Raw genomic sequence first — 14,596 nt, 5'->3', positions numbered from 1 at the left:
AACAGCCGAGTATATTTTTTTCAGGTTTCTTTGATGAATAGAAAGTTCAGAAGAATAGCATTTATCTGAAATAGAAATCTTTTGTAACATTATAAATGTCTTTATCATTACTTTTGATCAATTTAAAGCATCCTTGCTAATTAAAAGTAATGTCTATAATTCTATAATTCCTATATATTTTTATATATAATATCCTATATATATTTCAGATAAATGCTGATCTTTGGATCTTTCTATTCATCAAAGAATCCTGAAATAAAATGTACTCAACTGTTTTAAATATTGATACTAATTATAATAAAAATGTTTCTTAGACAGCAAATCAGCATATTAGAATGATTTCTGAAAGATCGTGTGACACTGAAGACTGGAGTAATGACGCTGAAAATTCAGCTTTGATCACAGGAATAAATTACATTTGAAAATATATTCAAATAGATATCACTTATTTTAAATAGTAAAAATATTTCACAATATTGCTGATTTCGCTGTATTTTGGATCAAATAAATGCAAACTTGGTGAGCAGAAGAGAATTATAAAAAAAATAAAAAAACATTAAAAATCTTACTGTTCAAAAACATTTGACTGGTAGTGTATGTGACTTCCTTTCTTCTGCGAAACACAAAATAAGATATTTTGAATGCTGTTAACCAATTCCCAATGGTTCCAATAGACTTCCATACAATAGAAGTCAATGGGAACCAAAACAGTTTGGTTACCAACATTCTTAAAAATATCTTCTTTTGTGTTCTGCCAAAAAAAAAAAAAAAAGTCATACAGGTTTGGAATGACATGAAGGTGAGTAAATGACAGAATTTTCATTTTTTGGGTGGAGTGTCCCTTTAAGGGTATACATTGCTACATATGTATCTGTCAGTGGTACATAAGGCACAGGTTGTCCCTTGTGACAAGCTGTTGCAACCCTAAAGGTACAGTTTTTGCACATTTGTGGGACACTGGGATATGAAAATAATAGTGGACCAGCCCTTGTTGGCTACATAAACTCTGAGATCAGGAGATGTTTGCCTGATTGATTTCACCTCATACTGGTCTACATAGTTAAGGACCTGACCGCCGTTCTGTGGCTTGTGAATTATTCACTTTGACTTTTTTAACATCTCTCTCATCAGTGGTTCTGTATTTTGCAGGAGGATGAGGTGCCCGAGCTGGAAATAGATGTGGATGAGCTGCTGGATCTGCCCAGTGATGTTGAGAGAGCCATTCGAGTGAAGGTCTAATCAGATCTTTAATACATTTAACTTGATTCTGTTCGCTTCAGATATCTCCTCGTAAGAATATTAACGTTCAAGACGTTCACCCTTCTGCGCTGAATTGCACATCCCTCTGACATTTCATCTGCAGGTGGTTTGACAGTAATCCTTCCAGTCTTGAGCTCTTTTTGAAGACTACATTTTCAGCAGGAGATTTATTTCAGCGTTTCCGCTTTCATTGGTACACAGTTGGGAAAACAGCAGACTAGTCTGAAAGGCATTAAATCTCTTTCCATTTTTGTTTTCAGATGCTGCTGGTCGACTGTTACAAGCCTAATGATGTAAGTGCCATTTGGAATATTAATAGCATTAGCAATTACCTTCATTACAGGCGGTCGTGATATTCTTAGAGCCACCGAGTCACTCATTACAATGCGATTATGCTTCATTTAATCACACTCTGGACAGAAATATGCCTTTTCTTGCCATAATTCTCGCTCTGGCCACCTGCAGGATTTCGTAGCGGCGTTGCTGGAGAAGGTCCGAGGGATGCAGAAACTCAGCACCCCCCAGAAGAAAGGGGAGCTGACGCCATGAGATCACCACAGCTCCTCCCACCACCACAAAACCAACCTGTCACTCCAAACCCAGAGGAGAGATGCAGGCATGCAGACCAAACCACTAAACCACAGCGTCTGTCAAACGGAGATCAACGATACGAGTCCAGCCAAGCCAATCTCAGCTGCAGGTTGAGCACCCCAAACTGTTTTTACTTTGTCTTAGTACTGTTTCAGCATATATTACATGTAGAGTGTGGTAGTGTCCCTTTAGCTTAAAACTCCGAAAAGGAATCGAATGGTTGATGTTACGGTTACACTGTTCACTAATACACATTTCTCAGCCAGGTAACTTAGCCCGATGTATCCGTCTGTAATCGAGTAGGAAATTAGAACAAAGCTGATTTCTTTTCACCCCCCTTTTTTGTCAGTCAGTCTCTCACATCTGCTCTTTCGTAAGGGCGGAATAATTTTTTGCAGGCCAGAAAATAGTAGTTTTTAGATGTGGGGTTTCAGATTTTGGGGTGTGTTGATGTAATGCGGAAAAAGGGAGGGGGGATGAGAATTGTGAACTTGTGTTTTGTAAGCCATTTTTAATCTACCATTTTTAGGGAAAAAAAAAATACAGGTCTGTGTTTAGTACTACTGCTTTTAGAAATCATTTGACTGAGGAAAATCAAACTAGTTTGAGGATGACGAGTAGCAATACTGATAGAGTGAATTTGCCAATATGTTACATCTGATATTTTTACAAAAATGAAGATGAAGAAGGCTAAGAATGAACATGCTTTGTTGGTGTAGGCCAAGGTCAATGCTAAATGAAGCTCAAAGCCCGCCTATCTTTTGTAAATAAAATGTTTATTCAATTTCAAGTGAACACGATTTGAGAAATGCATATGTTGATGATCAGAATTTTTTGGAATGGCAAAAACTGTACTGTGTGCACTCTCACAACCAAATACGTGTAGTAAGGCTCGCAAATAAAGAATGGTGCTACATACATGTCTGAAAAGCTGTGTCATTCTTTTTTTGAAAGGGAAACATACAAAAAAATTTTTTGGGAAAGTTGTTATTACCAAGCTTCTTTTGTTTCTGTAACCTTTTGAATATCTGAAAAAGGTCTTTAGAGTGATAGTCCACTCAAAAATGAAAATTCTGTCATGTACTCATACTCATGTCATTCCAACCCTGTATAACTTTATTTTTTTGTATAACACAAAAGATGAAATTTTGAAGAATATTTGGAATCTTCAGTTCAATTGACTTCCATTCTATTTTTTTGTCCTTACAATGGAGTCAATGGGAACAAAAATCATAGCATTCTTCAAAATATTTTCTTGCATGTTCTACCGAAGAAAGAAAGTCATACCGTTTTGGAATGACATGAGGGTGAATAAATGATGACAGAGTTTTCATATGCGGGTGGACTCTCCCTTTAACACCAGAAGTTGCTATGTGGGTACAGTGGACAGCAGTGTAGCACGCAGCTGCAGTCGCTGATCTTGCTGCAAACACACTGACTTTAAATGCTTAAGACTGACAGGCCCACAAATCTGTCACTATAAATCAGATCTTCTCTCAATGCTCAACAGTTCTACTTCAAAGATGAGTGTGGCACCACCTAGTGGGAAAACAAAGATTTGCAAAGTGAGACAGTATTCTGCCAGTATCTCTATGATAATGATTAAGGAGCTTTTTTTAAATAAAATAAAAATAAATAATAATAAGCCAAATATTTTCTTAGAACTAATTTCACTTTTTTGTTTTTAAGAGCAGCTTAAGTGTCCAAATACTTCTTAAAGCTACTCTAAGTCAAGGTGAATGACCTTCTATGGATCCCTAACATATCAAGCTTTAATCTTTCATTTATTGTAGAAAAATATATAATATCAATGTGTCTGACATCAGACTCCATGTTGAAAATTGAAGAAAGAATTGCTAATCATCTTACCTGGAATTTTAGGTGGTGCTCCTCTGTCACCATAACCTGTAGTTAAACAGTCACATATTTGAAGATGTGGTCTAAAATCATATATTTTTGATGGATTTTGAAACTCATGGAACATATTACATTTCCATAACATACTCACCAAGCTCAGAGGGAATAACCAGCTTCCTCTTCTCACCCTCACACATCCTAATAGTTAAGAGAAGGAACATCATATGCTAAATAGTTTTTTTTTATAAATGAATACATCAAAGATATATCAGGAAATTACATTGAAAGAAAAAAGGAAAAGGACGTCAAATTTGAACCTTAACACACTTGGGCCTATTTGCAGACTACTAGGCCACATCATCAACACATGCCAGTACAGTATGTGGAAAATAATGTGTTTTTTTTACTTTAAACCGCATAAACACATTTCATTACACCAAATACACAAAATAATGTTCTTTTTAGCAGCATCGTATGACCCCTTTAAGTCGCTTTGGTATATTTGTAGCAATAGCCAACAATACATCGTATGGGTCAAAATAAGCAATTTTTCTTTTATGCCAAAAATCATTAGGATATTAAGTAGAGATCATGCCCCATTTAGATATTTTGTAAATTTCATACCGTAAATATATAAAAACTTAATTTTGGATTAATAATATGCATGGCTAAGAACTTCATTTGGACAACTTTAAAGGCAATTTGATTAATATTCAGATTTTTTTTTTTTTGCACCCTCAGATTCCAGATTTTCAAATAGTTGTATCTCAGCCAAATATTGTCCTATCCTAACAAACCATACATCAATGGAAAGCTTATTTATTTATGTATAAATCTCAATTTTAAAAAAAATTGACCCTTATGACTGGTTTTGTGGTGCAGGGTCACATATTTAACAGTTTCACAACGGCTCTAAAACCTAATCTTTTAATTCCTCTTTATTAGACTAACTTTAGGTTCATCTCTTTAAATCCTTATCCTGATTGATGACAAATAATCTCAGATCATCTAGAAATGCAGTAGTGCTGCTGCTCACCCCAACAAACCCTGATCCCAGCCCTTGATGACCTGTCCCGTGCCAAGAGTAAAGGTGAAGGGCTGATTCCTCGGTATACTGCTGTCAAATTCTGTCCCATCCTCCAGTTTCCCCTGCAGATAAAAACAAGACTGTTAGAAGACGACATTTTTGGGCAAGAATCATATTTAGGTCAGAACAGTCAGACACTTACAGTGTAGTGCATGTTCAACACGTCTCCCTTGCGGGACTTTATAGGACAGTTGTCCACTCTTTTCTTGATTCCAATCTGTAGTTTTTTCTTCTCAGCCCCTTGCACAAGTGCCATGGGGATGGACATCAGAGTGACAACTAATACCAAATTCAGCCTCATGCCTGTGGAAAGAAGAAACATCAGCTCAGAAATAACATGAACGAAATTAATCTCTGACCGTTTAAAAAAAATAAAAAAGCAAAGATGGCTCATCTCTGCGCATGCGTATGGTCTCCACAAACACACACACACACAGAGACAGAGAGAAGTACACGTTATCATTTAATTGATGCAGTGTTAGAAGCAGCAGGACTCTGAATTAGCTTACGCTGATCAATAAGGTGCATTTTAACTAGCAAAACACTTCCGCTAATAATCACAGCAGTTTTTTGTAGCGTGCTGGAATTATTTTAGAGGAAGTTAATTGGATGACGGCTACGGTTTTCTGCTGAACCATGTTTAACGTTATTAGGATTATTCGCTCACTGTACCGTGTGCTATAAATTTAGCCGTCTACAAAGAGAGACGCCTAAGATAAATTTCTATTGTAGTCATTTTAATGCTTAATTGATGGATAAAAATGCAATTACCTGTAATAAGAATAAAATACTCGTCCCTTCCGAATCTCAGAATGAGTCTTTCATCAGGAAGTGACGTCAGCAGGCCTGGATCGCTTCCTACTAGCTTTCCAAAATAAAAAAAAAAGCTTTCCAAAATTCAGTACATCATTTAAAATTTAAGAGGGTTAAGAAATAATAATTAAAAACTATATGTATTTTTAAATCATGTAATATCCGAATAAGCATGTTATTTAATACTACACTGACAAATCAGACGCGGTAATATTATAGGTTGTTTTGAGGAAATACTGGGGCGGTGAAACGGGACTTTTATTTTGTTTGCCGGTAAGATTATTAAGAGTCACACATGGGGGCGCTATTTCCTCATAAATTACTTTCTTATTTGTAAAACATCTAAACCCCAGGTGATAAACTTTAAAAACATGTTTGCAGTAGGCATATTATTTTATGAGGAAAAGTCGAACCGTTTTGAAGATGAGGAGTGAAATTAGTAAGGTGGGTCTAAATGTAAGCAAGAGGTGTACTATATATTATACTGCACATTGCTAGATTCAGTATTTCAAAATATCATCTTATTAAAACATCTTATTGGGAGATATAGAGTAAGAACTAATATTTAGCATTTTATGTGAGTAGTCTGATATGGGCCTAAAAATCTCATTGATTTTCATTACAAGATGTCAGAATTGCAACATATAAATATGATCTGCACCAAATTGCATTTCTGCTCAGTTTGGGCCTCTGAATAAAATTCTGTGTTTTACTTTGTTCTTCCCAAGAATGAGCTCCATATTCTCCCTATATCACTACTATGTGCCATAAAAGCCTGATGTATCAAATATGATACAACACATAAAACTTGTATGATTTCTTTAGGTTTCCCTTTTAATTCAAGGTTCTTATATGTAAGGTTGAATAAACTGTTCAGAAATTCTGACTATTATTTTCTATGACAGGCTTTAAAGGGTTAAAACTACAAGTGGCAGAAATCTTTTCAGGGAGCGTGGCACATATTCAACCTCCACCCTGAACAAAAGCATCACCATAACCGCTTCATTCATCTGTCTGAAGGTTTCTCAGTTCAATCCCATGAGTCACATGTGACTGTATGTATGTGACTGCAATAAAAAAGGTTTCCGTTGCTGTGGGTGACCAAAGGTGGGCAGACAGCCTTCTTGATTCTGTCATTTGACTCTCTCTCTCTCTCCTGTGGCTTGTTTCAGTGAGACGGACTGAATGCAAATTAGTCAGCTGCTCTCCCCAAAATGATCCTCTCCCCACCCCCCCACAAGTGTCAAAGTGTCTCTTACTGTCCCCATAAATCACAACAGACTCAGTCTATGGGCAGGCATGTATTACATTTGACCTTAAATGAATAAATTATTACAGGCTTCAGCAGATGTGCAGTAATCATGCTGTGCCTACCAAATGTCGCCATCACAGATTGTTGGTTAAAATTAATTGAAGACTATGTGTTCCCTCGACAATGTGTTCATGTCTTATTTGAGAATTAAAGGCTGCTCCACATTGAGGTACAGTGTTTGTTTGAGTACTTGCTTTTGAAAGTTTGTACCTTACTGTAGCAGAACTGAAAATGAGCAGGGCAGATACTGACTCAACGGACAAAATACACAGACTCATCCTTAAAGGATTTAAAAACACCCTCCCAAGTACAGCATGTTTTTTAAAATGTCTTCTACTAGAAATTGTTCTCCTTACTGAGCACAACAGTGACCGCACAGTTTTTCCAGTGGCCTTGGTTCAGAAAGTATTTTTCACCATAGAAAAAAAATGTACCAAACCAAAAAGATGAGATGCACCACATGTAAACTTTGTTTTAAAGCATTTAAAAATGTAATAAAATAAAATAAAAACACATGACTCTACATAGGACAAATGGTTGGGATAAAATAAATAATAAATGTTCAAGACTTTTTTTTTTGAGGGAATAAACTACAGTACAGAATAGTAATCAAACCAAAACTATGATACAATATAAAAAACTGATAACGGTCATTGTGTAGAAGTATAAATTTAATTGCAAAAAAACAAAAAAAACAAACAAATATATATATATAGGCCTATATATAATAAAATATAAGTAGTTTATAAATAAGTAGTACGAAAGTGCAGGCGGACTGGATTGTGGGAAGCGTATTTACTGTATTTACTGAACTACTTAGCATTCTTGGAGATTGCGGTTTTGAAAGCTTTATATATTAATTTTATTGGTAAAAATCAATGTCTCTATGAAGAAAGTGAATGTGATTTTTACTTCCGTAGCCTTACTGTTGCACTCTATTGCATTTAGGGATATGCCGGTATCAAATTTTCATGTTGCGATTAATTGATAATGCTTTTATCACGGTATACATTATTATCACGGTATTGAAATTTAGTTTAAAAAAGTGCTGTCATAATACAGTATATCCAGAGCGTCTCTCACATGTTCCGCCATGTGCTTCTCGTCTGCGCTTGTTTACATCAGAGTGCGCACGCATCTTTCATGCAGCATACGGCGGTGTTGTGCATTTTGACCAGTTGATGGGAAAAGTATTCTTAAAATGCATTAAAAGTTCGGAATAATTTGTAATATATAATTATTCACAGTATTTAGAAGTGCCCATGATAACAATATCGTGCATATTCATTACCGTGATATATCGCATTACCGAATACCGGCACAAGTCTAATTGCATTATGCGTTTTTTGTGTTTCTCTGCTTCTTGTATATTCATATTGTGCATCCTTGCTGGGCTTCAGCGCACAGAAAACTCATACACATCATCACAACATTGCTGTAATCCATATTTTCCCAAACACTGTGAAGCACCAGCTAGCAGAAGATGACCCTTTCAACACAAACAAATCTTTGCGAATGACTAATCAAGTTCTGGAGTCATGAGTGATGAATTTTAATGAAAGAAACCACATAAAATCCTGTCTGGCAGCTGAATCTCTCTATATGGCGAAATAATGTAACAGTCCAGAACAAGAGTTATTTATACTGGCGGGTATGTTGAAGTGCTTTAGTAATTTGTTTTGTTCAATTTTCAAACTAATCAGAACTTGTAAAATGCCTTCAGCAAATGTAACTACACACAGACTGTGTAAATACAGTGCATACACAATTGAAAAGATGAGAAGAGGTTTGAGCGCATGTTCTTGAGAAAATAGAGTCAGAACAGACTTACTGTGCTATAGGTTTCAGTGAGGAGGTATATAAAAGCAGTACTGCAGAGGAAGGTCATTGGTAGTTATTGAGAGTAATGGAGCTGTACAGTTCATTGATTAGACACAGGTGATGCAGGATCTGTAATATGGTTCATATTCCTGTTGCAGTGAACCAATGCGGCCCCAAAGCAGACGGTGACTAATCAGGTAAGAGACTGAATTTACTGGGCAGGTGCAGGAAGCTGACTTTTGTGCCCTTTGTGATAATAAATGTGCTGATGATGTCCTCTTCAAGATCTTGAGAAATATTTTGGTCCACAAAGGAACTGATCTGCTTCAGTGGTTTTGAAATACTCTTTATGGCCAAAAGTGTCCAGTGAGACTGCACCTTGTAGAGGAGCCCTGTGGCCACTGTGATTTTAACAGCAGGATACCCTTTAATGGTCATTTTATTTAAAGTTGCGATGAAACTAAAGTTGTGACGTACAAATGAGTGTAAAGGATTACTGAAAAAGAGAGAAAAAAGAAAAAAAAAAAAGTAGGACGGGGAATTGCTTCTGTATGCATTCTTTTTTTGATTGGATTTTAAGACGTGGACATTCCAGGTATGGTATTTTGATTAAAAACTGAAGGTATAAATAAAGAAATAAAAAATACATGGATGAATTGTTCACAGCCAGATATATAACATGCATTAGATAAAAATTTACAGAGAATAGGGTGAATTTTCATTTCATGCTGACTTTAATAATATTAAATAATGTAATAATATTATTTAAACATGCATTTAGATACAAATTTACAGTGAATAGGGTACATTTAGGATGATAGGGTGAATTTAATGCTGACTTTAATATTATGAAATAATATTATTTAAAAATGTATTATTTTTATTAACTTAAATTTATTTAATAGTATTATTTTCTTTTTCTTTTTATTTAATTATTATTATTATTATTATTTGAAGCGGCAGGGTTTAAGCAAAGACGCATAAAAGATTTGATTTTCACCGGAAAATCCAGTTAAGACCTTTAGATAAAAAAATTTAGGGTTAAAAAACTTCTTTCTTAATCTTAATTAATTATTAATAAACACATACATTTACTAACTGTTCACAGTAATCAAACATGCATTTAGAAAATAGAATGAATGTTATGTTGAACAGGGTGAATTTTCATTTCATGCTGACTATAACTATTAAAAAAAAAACATTAAATTTTATAATATTAATTAAAAATGTATTTAAATAAATGTAACAGTACTATTTAATAAATGAATATTAAACCGTTTAATTTTTATTAACCATTTAATTAAATCCTTTACATTGTTATTGTTGACACCAAGAAATTTATTAAAATGTAATAATGTTTATTAATACATTTATTTGTACAGTGCTTTTCACTTTAAACATTGTTCCAATGCAGTTATACAGTTAAACTATTTTTTTTCCCCTCTCAAATCTTTCACATACCCCCTACTACAACAACCATCCTGGTGTCCCCTAGGGGTCCCAGACAGGACCCTGATCTAGTGTAAACCCTAACCCTGTTGGTGATGGCTGTAAAAAAAAGCTTCCTGAAACAAACCGTGAATCTGAAGCACAAGGAACTGCAGAGCAATCAAACACCTTTTACCCAATCTCTGCCGATGACTCCCACTTGTGTGCTCCAGATCCCGGGTGAGGCGACATTAACGTGCAAGGTGTGACCTTTTCCAATCAGACTGCCATTATACTCTCATCACAGTGAGAGCTCCTCTTTCATAAGGCAGTATAAACAAGGTTCGCAAATTGGATTGTACACTCACTAGGAAATTAAGCAAATGGCTGCATATTGAAGCCACACAAATAAAGCCAATTAGGCATTTGCACTCTATTGAGTACAGGCAGCTTTTCTCTCCCCCCTGCCTTAACTCGACAGGGTAGCAATATGCCCACGGACTAATCCAATGAGAAGGCTTCTGTCTTTCCACAAGCCCTCTGATCAAATAAGCACCAGAATAGTGCAAGTCAAGCACGTAATGATGACAAGGCACAACTCCAAATGAACACGAGAAGTGGACTGGGTTTACAGATTCAGGCATGGGAGAGCGGGACCAAGAGTCGAGCCCTGGTCTCAAACAGCTTGTTCAACTCCCAGCGGTACAAGAGCTGCCGGCCTACCAGCGCAGGGATGGATGAGTAGACTCTGCTGCCAGCTGCCCCCGAGGATGAGAGGAAACAACCTGAATCTCACTTCAACACGCACGCAGATTTCCATAATCACCTTGCTCTCAGCTCCAACACACCACTGACTCAGATAAGAGAGACAGCTGCGTGAGGGACAGACAGATAGACCGTGAGACGCGTCCAAAGAGCTGCGAGGCAGTGTCAGATCTTCAGGCGGGGGATTCATTTCCAGGTGAGCAGCCGTTATCTCAGTGATGGATTTTGAAGAACTCCCAGAAATCCACGAAGGTCATGATAAAATAGAAGCTGTGCCCGAATTCTTTGACTTACTTTCATAGTATAGGCCTACACTGAAACTGATAAACAACTTACCTTTTGACCACTGCTGAACTTAAAACTTTTTCTAAGAGTTTCATTTTGCTTAGTCACAGCGTGAAGAGAAAAAATCCGGCTATATAAAAAAGTAACGCTAAACGGCAAGCTTTTCAGCCAATCGGTTGCAAATTTAACAGCTTTTGGAAAATCAGTTGACTGCTGGGTGAACGTCATCACCAATTAACATTCAATAGCCAGACTGGCAACTAATCCATTTTTTAGCAAATCAGTTGCCACTATTGGTTGAAAACCACACCACCTAATTAATATTCATGAGCCACAATGACATAGGGCCTGTTCCCATACTCACACATGCAACCTTTGCACCTGACCTATTTGGCTCAGGTATTCAAGTGGATGTGAAGGGACAAAAAGTAGTTGCAAACGTTTTGCAAAATACACAGTCATCTCTGCACCAATACAATGGGCAACACTTTACGTTTTACTACCAAATTATGTGTAATATTGAATTAATTTAAATCACACTAGAACGTTTTTCTCAACATCTCATGATTTTGAAGTTCAAGAACATGATGAATGATGGGAAACGCTTAGCCTCAAATATAGATTATGGATTTAGTGTGTGTTAAAGGGTTACTCCACCCCAAAATGAACATTTTGTCATTAATCACTTACCCCCATGTCGTTCCAAACCCGTAAAAGCTTAGTTCGTCTTCGGAACACAATTTAAGATATTTTCGATGAAAACCGGGAGGCTTGTGACTGTCCCATTGACTGCCAAGTAAATTACACTGTCAAGGCCCAGAAAAGTATTCAATTCAATTCAATTCAAGTTTATTTGTATAGCGCTTTTCACGATACAAATCGTTGCAAAGCAACTTCACAGCATTTCACAGAACTTCACAAATTCTGTGTCAGCCGCACCACACGGATACGTTTTCTACGTTTATTTATGCTTTGATTTGAACGAAAACAGTGTATCCGTGTGGTGCGGCTGACACAGAACAGCATACACAGTTTGCGTTCAGTGGATATTCTCCAAAATGGCGCTACGGTGATGCGGATACGACGAATTGTTGAATAAAGTCGTAATTTTTATTTTCTTTGCATACAAAAAGTATTCTCGTCGCTTCATGAAATTCAGATTGAACCACTGATGGCAGATGGACTATTTTGACGATGTCTTTCATACTTTTCTGGGCCTTGACAGTGTTATTTACTTGGCAGTCAATGGGACAGTCACAAGCCTCCCGGTTTTCATCCAAAATATCTTAAATTGTGTTCCGAAGACGAACGAAGTTTTTACGGGTTTGGAACGACATGGGGGTAAGTGATTAATGACAAAATTTTCATTTTGGGGTGGAGTAACCCTTTAAGGGCACTGAGCTTTGGTGTTTTTCAGACCTGGGATAATCTTCCACACTTACTTCCTGTCACATGTACATAATCTCAAATTGCCAAGAATGCAAATATGGGTACTTGGACAGACCCATAGTTCAGCAGGGGCATTTCCTACAGGGAGGCAAGGGAGACAGTGCCTCCACAAAAATTAGATGAGAAAATATTCAACAGTAGAAAAATAATAATGCAAAATTGACAAAATATGACATAAAATTTTTTATAAATCACTAATTTTCTTTTTCCTAACAGCGACCCCAGCTGTTAGAGGTACAGCAGAAAGCAGCGTTTCTCTTGCCTTCCCTCAACCCATTTCAGGTAAGCAGATAACAGTAAGCACTGCATTAAAACAAATACATAATGAAATAACACAAAAAAATTAAAAAACACTCAAGCTCTAAGATATGATCATAATGCCTTACAGATTTGCATGTTAATAGACAAACTTTATATTAATAGATTGTATAGTATAACACCAAACAGACTAAATCTGGGTAAAGAATAAAAATGTTGTTGTATACACCCCTGCCCCCTTGATTATTGTTTTATGACATACTTAAATCACAAAAACAATTTATTCAAATGTTAATAAGTAAAATACAACCAAGAGGAACACCTTGTTTAGCACTTAGACTTAAAAAAAAAAAGTCCACCCCAGTTTTTCAACAAGACCAAACAGTTCCTCAGCTCCTGTGGTCTTATGGGACAGCGAAGCATCCACTGGTTGCATCCTTGAAAATTTCAGCCATACATTCTGGTTTTGTTTGCCTACTGTAAGAATACCAAAACATGAGACGGGGAAGTATGCCCATTCAGATGACCAGCAAAAAAGGGCTTTTGGACAGTAACATTGCAGGACGACTTCAGTATTGACTGTGGCTTATTTGAGACTCATTGATGTATGCAAGAGGGACGTGTAGGATAACCCAAAGGCCAGAATTACATAGAGCCTATGAATATTTTGTGACACTGGTATTATATCTAATTCATCACTGTACTTACAGCCAGGTGCAGACACGGGTTGCAATGCTTTCCCTAAATACACGATAACCTTCTTAAACAGAGCTCTTAACAGCCAGAAGGAACGTGGAATAATCTGGTGGCCTTCAGGGTTATAGTGATAAAAGACTAGGGAAAAATGAGAGAGAAAGAGAGAAACAGACAGGAGAGAGAGTGTGAAAGAACGAGAGAGAGAGGAAAAAAAGAGATGAAAGCTGGGCAATAAAAATAGGATTGTGGGATCGACAGGCACGGGCGAAGAACATTGATTCATACATCTGCTGATAAGACTGCCAAAGTGCCGGAATAACTGCAAAATGACAAGTTAAACTCTCTGATCCCAAAGAGGAGCTAATCCACTGTTTTTACAAGGACATATGCCATATTCACACCTACAGTTGGGTCATTCTGATACGTCTCAATTAAAAAACAGTTCTAAAATTAGATTTTATTTAATGCTTCTGAGTCACTCTTCCTCCAATTAAACACCCCCATTGTCAACATGAGATCCACCAGATACGAGACTGACCAACATAAAAACAAACCCTGCAGAGCTTCATCCATAGATATCAATCCATCAGCTGAGAGAATCAACTCACCCCGCACTTGCTGCCAGAATAGAACGAGCATATGGATGCACGGGGAGCTTCATCCATCACTCCTACATTATCCCACCATCCTATACCCCGTTTTGCCACAAGCGCACCAATATGGAGCCATCAGTCAGCAGTATCGTTGGCAGGCTGACTATCCCTAATCATAAGACTAAGAAGCTACTTAAGTTAATTATTCACATGATGGATCTTATATTATTCCATCTCTTCCATTATACAGACGGTTTCTCCCAGCCACATGTAGCAGTCAGACGGACGATCAATAAGCAGCGTTTATTGGAGGCCCGTGATCACCGATATTGATTTGAATGGAACCCACTCAAACATTGACTCAAAAGAATCATGTCAAGT

The 14,596-nt window shown here is 36.8% G+C and overlaps 2 protein-coding genes across 3 annotated transcripts in view; one reads left to right on the top strand and one right to left on the bottom strand.

Annotated features, from left to right (window-relative positions):
* LOC107756170 (protein phosphatase 1 regulatory subunit 14B-like) overlaps window positions 1-2,822 on the top strand; it is a 6,538-nt gene extending 3,716 nt beyond the window's left edge. For both annotated transcript variants that reach the window (XM_016573189.1, XM_016573190.1), the window contains exons 3-5: window positions 1,150-1,233; window positions 1,521-1,553; window positions 1,726-2,822. In XM_016573189.1, the coding sequence (XP_016428675.1) occupies window positions 1,150-1,233; window positions 1,521-1,553; window positions 1,726-1,809 (201 nt within the window). In that variant the 3' untranslated portion in view covers window positions 1,810-2,822. The remainder of the gene's footprint in view (window positions 1-1,149; window positions 1,234-1,520; window positions 1,554-1,725) is intronic.
* Window positions 2,823-2,907: 85 nt separating this feature from the next.
* LOC107756169 (peptidyl-prolyl cis-trans isomerase FKBP2-like) lies at window positions 2,908-5,645 on the bottom strand. The gene is made up of 6 exons (XM_016573188.1): window positions 5,567-5,645; window positions 4,938-5,098; window positions 4,745-4,857; window positions 3,860-3,906; window positions 3,721-3,756; window positions 2,908-3,390 (listed from the first exon to the last, which is right to left on the bottom strand). The coding sequence occupies exons 2-6, from the start codon at window positions 5,094-5,096 to the stop codon at window positions 3,329-3,331; spliced, it is 417 nt and encodes a 138-aa protein (XP_016428674.1). The 5' UTR covers window positions 5,097-5,098; window positions 5,567-5,645; the 3' UTR covers window positions 2,908-3,328.
* Between the last annotated feature and the right edge of the window lie 8,951 nt (window positions 5,646-14,596).

This window comes from Sinocyclocheilus rhinocerous, unplaced genomic scaffold (genome assembly GCF_001515625.1).
Source record: "Sinocyclocheilus rhinocerous isolate Xijiao unplaced genomic scaffold, SAMN03320098_v1.1 scaffold682, whole genome shotgun sequence".
Taxonomy (NCBI): domain Eukaryota; kingdom Metazoa; phylum Chordata; class Actinopteri; order Cypriniformes; family Cyprinidae; genus Sinocyclocheilus; species Sinocyclocheilus rhinocerous.
The sequence above is the reverse complement of the archived record's forward strand: the minus strand, read 5'-3'. Positions and strand labels throughout refer to the sequence as shown.

Bases quoted from the DNA above. Each gene is read 5' to 3' on its own strand.
- LOC107756169 (XM_016573188.1), bottom strand. From the start codon at position 5,096: ATGAGGCTGAATTTGGTATTAGTTGTCACTCTGATGTCCATCCCCATG. The intron at 3,757-3,859 runs GTGAGTATGTTA...GTTTAACTACAG, and splicing joins GGTTATTCCCTCTGAGCTTG to GTTATGGTGACAGAGGAGCA. The intron at 3,391-3,720 runs GTAAGATGATTA...TTTTCCCACTAG, and splicing joins AGCACCACCTAAAATTCCAG to GTGGTGCCACACTCATCTTT.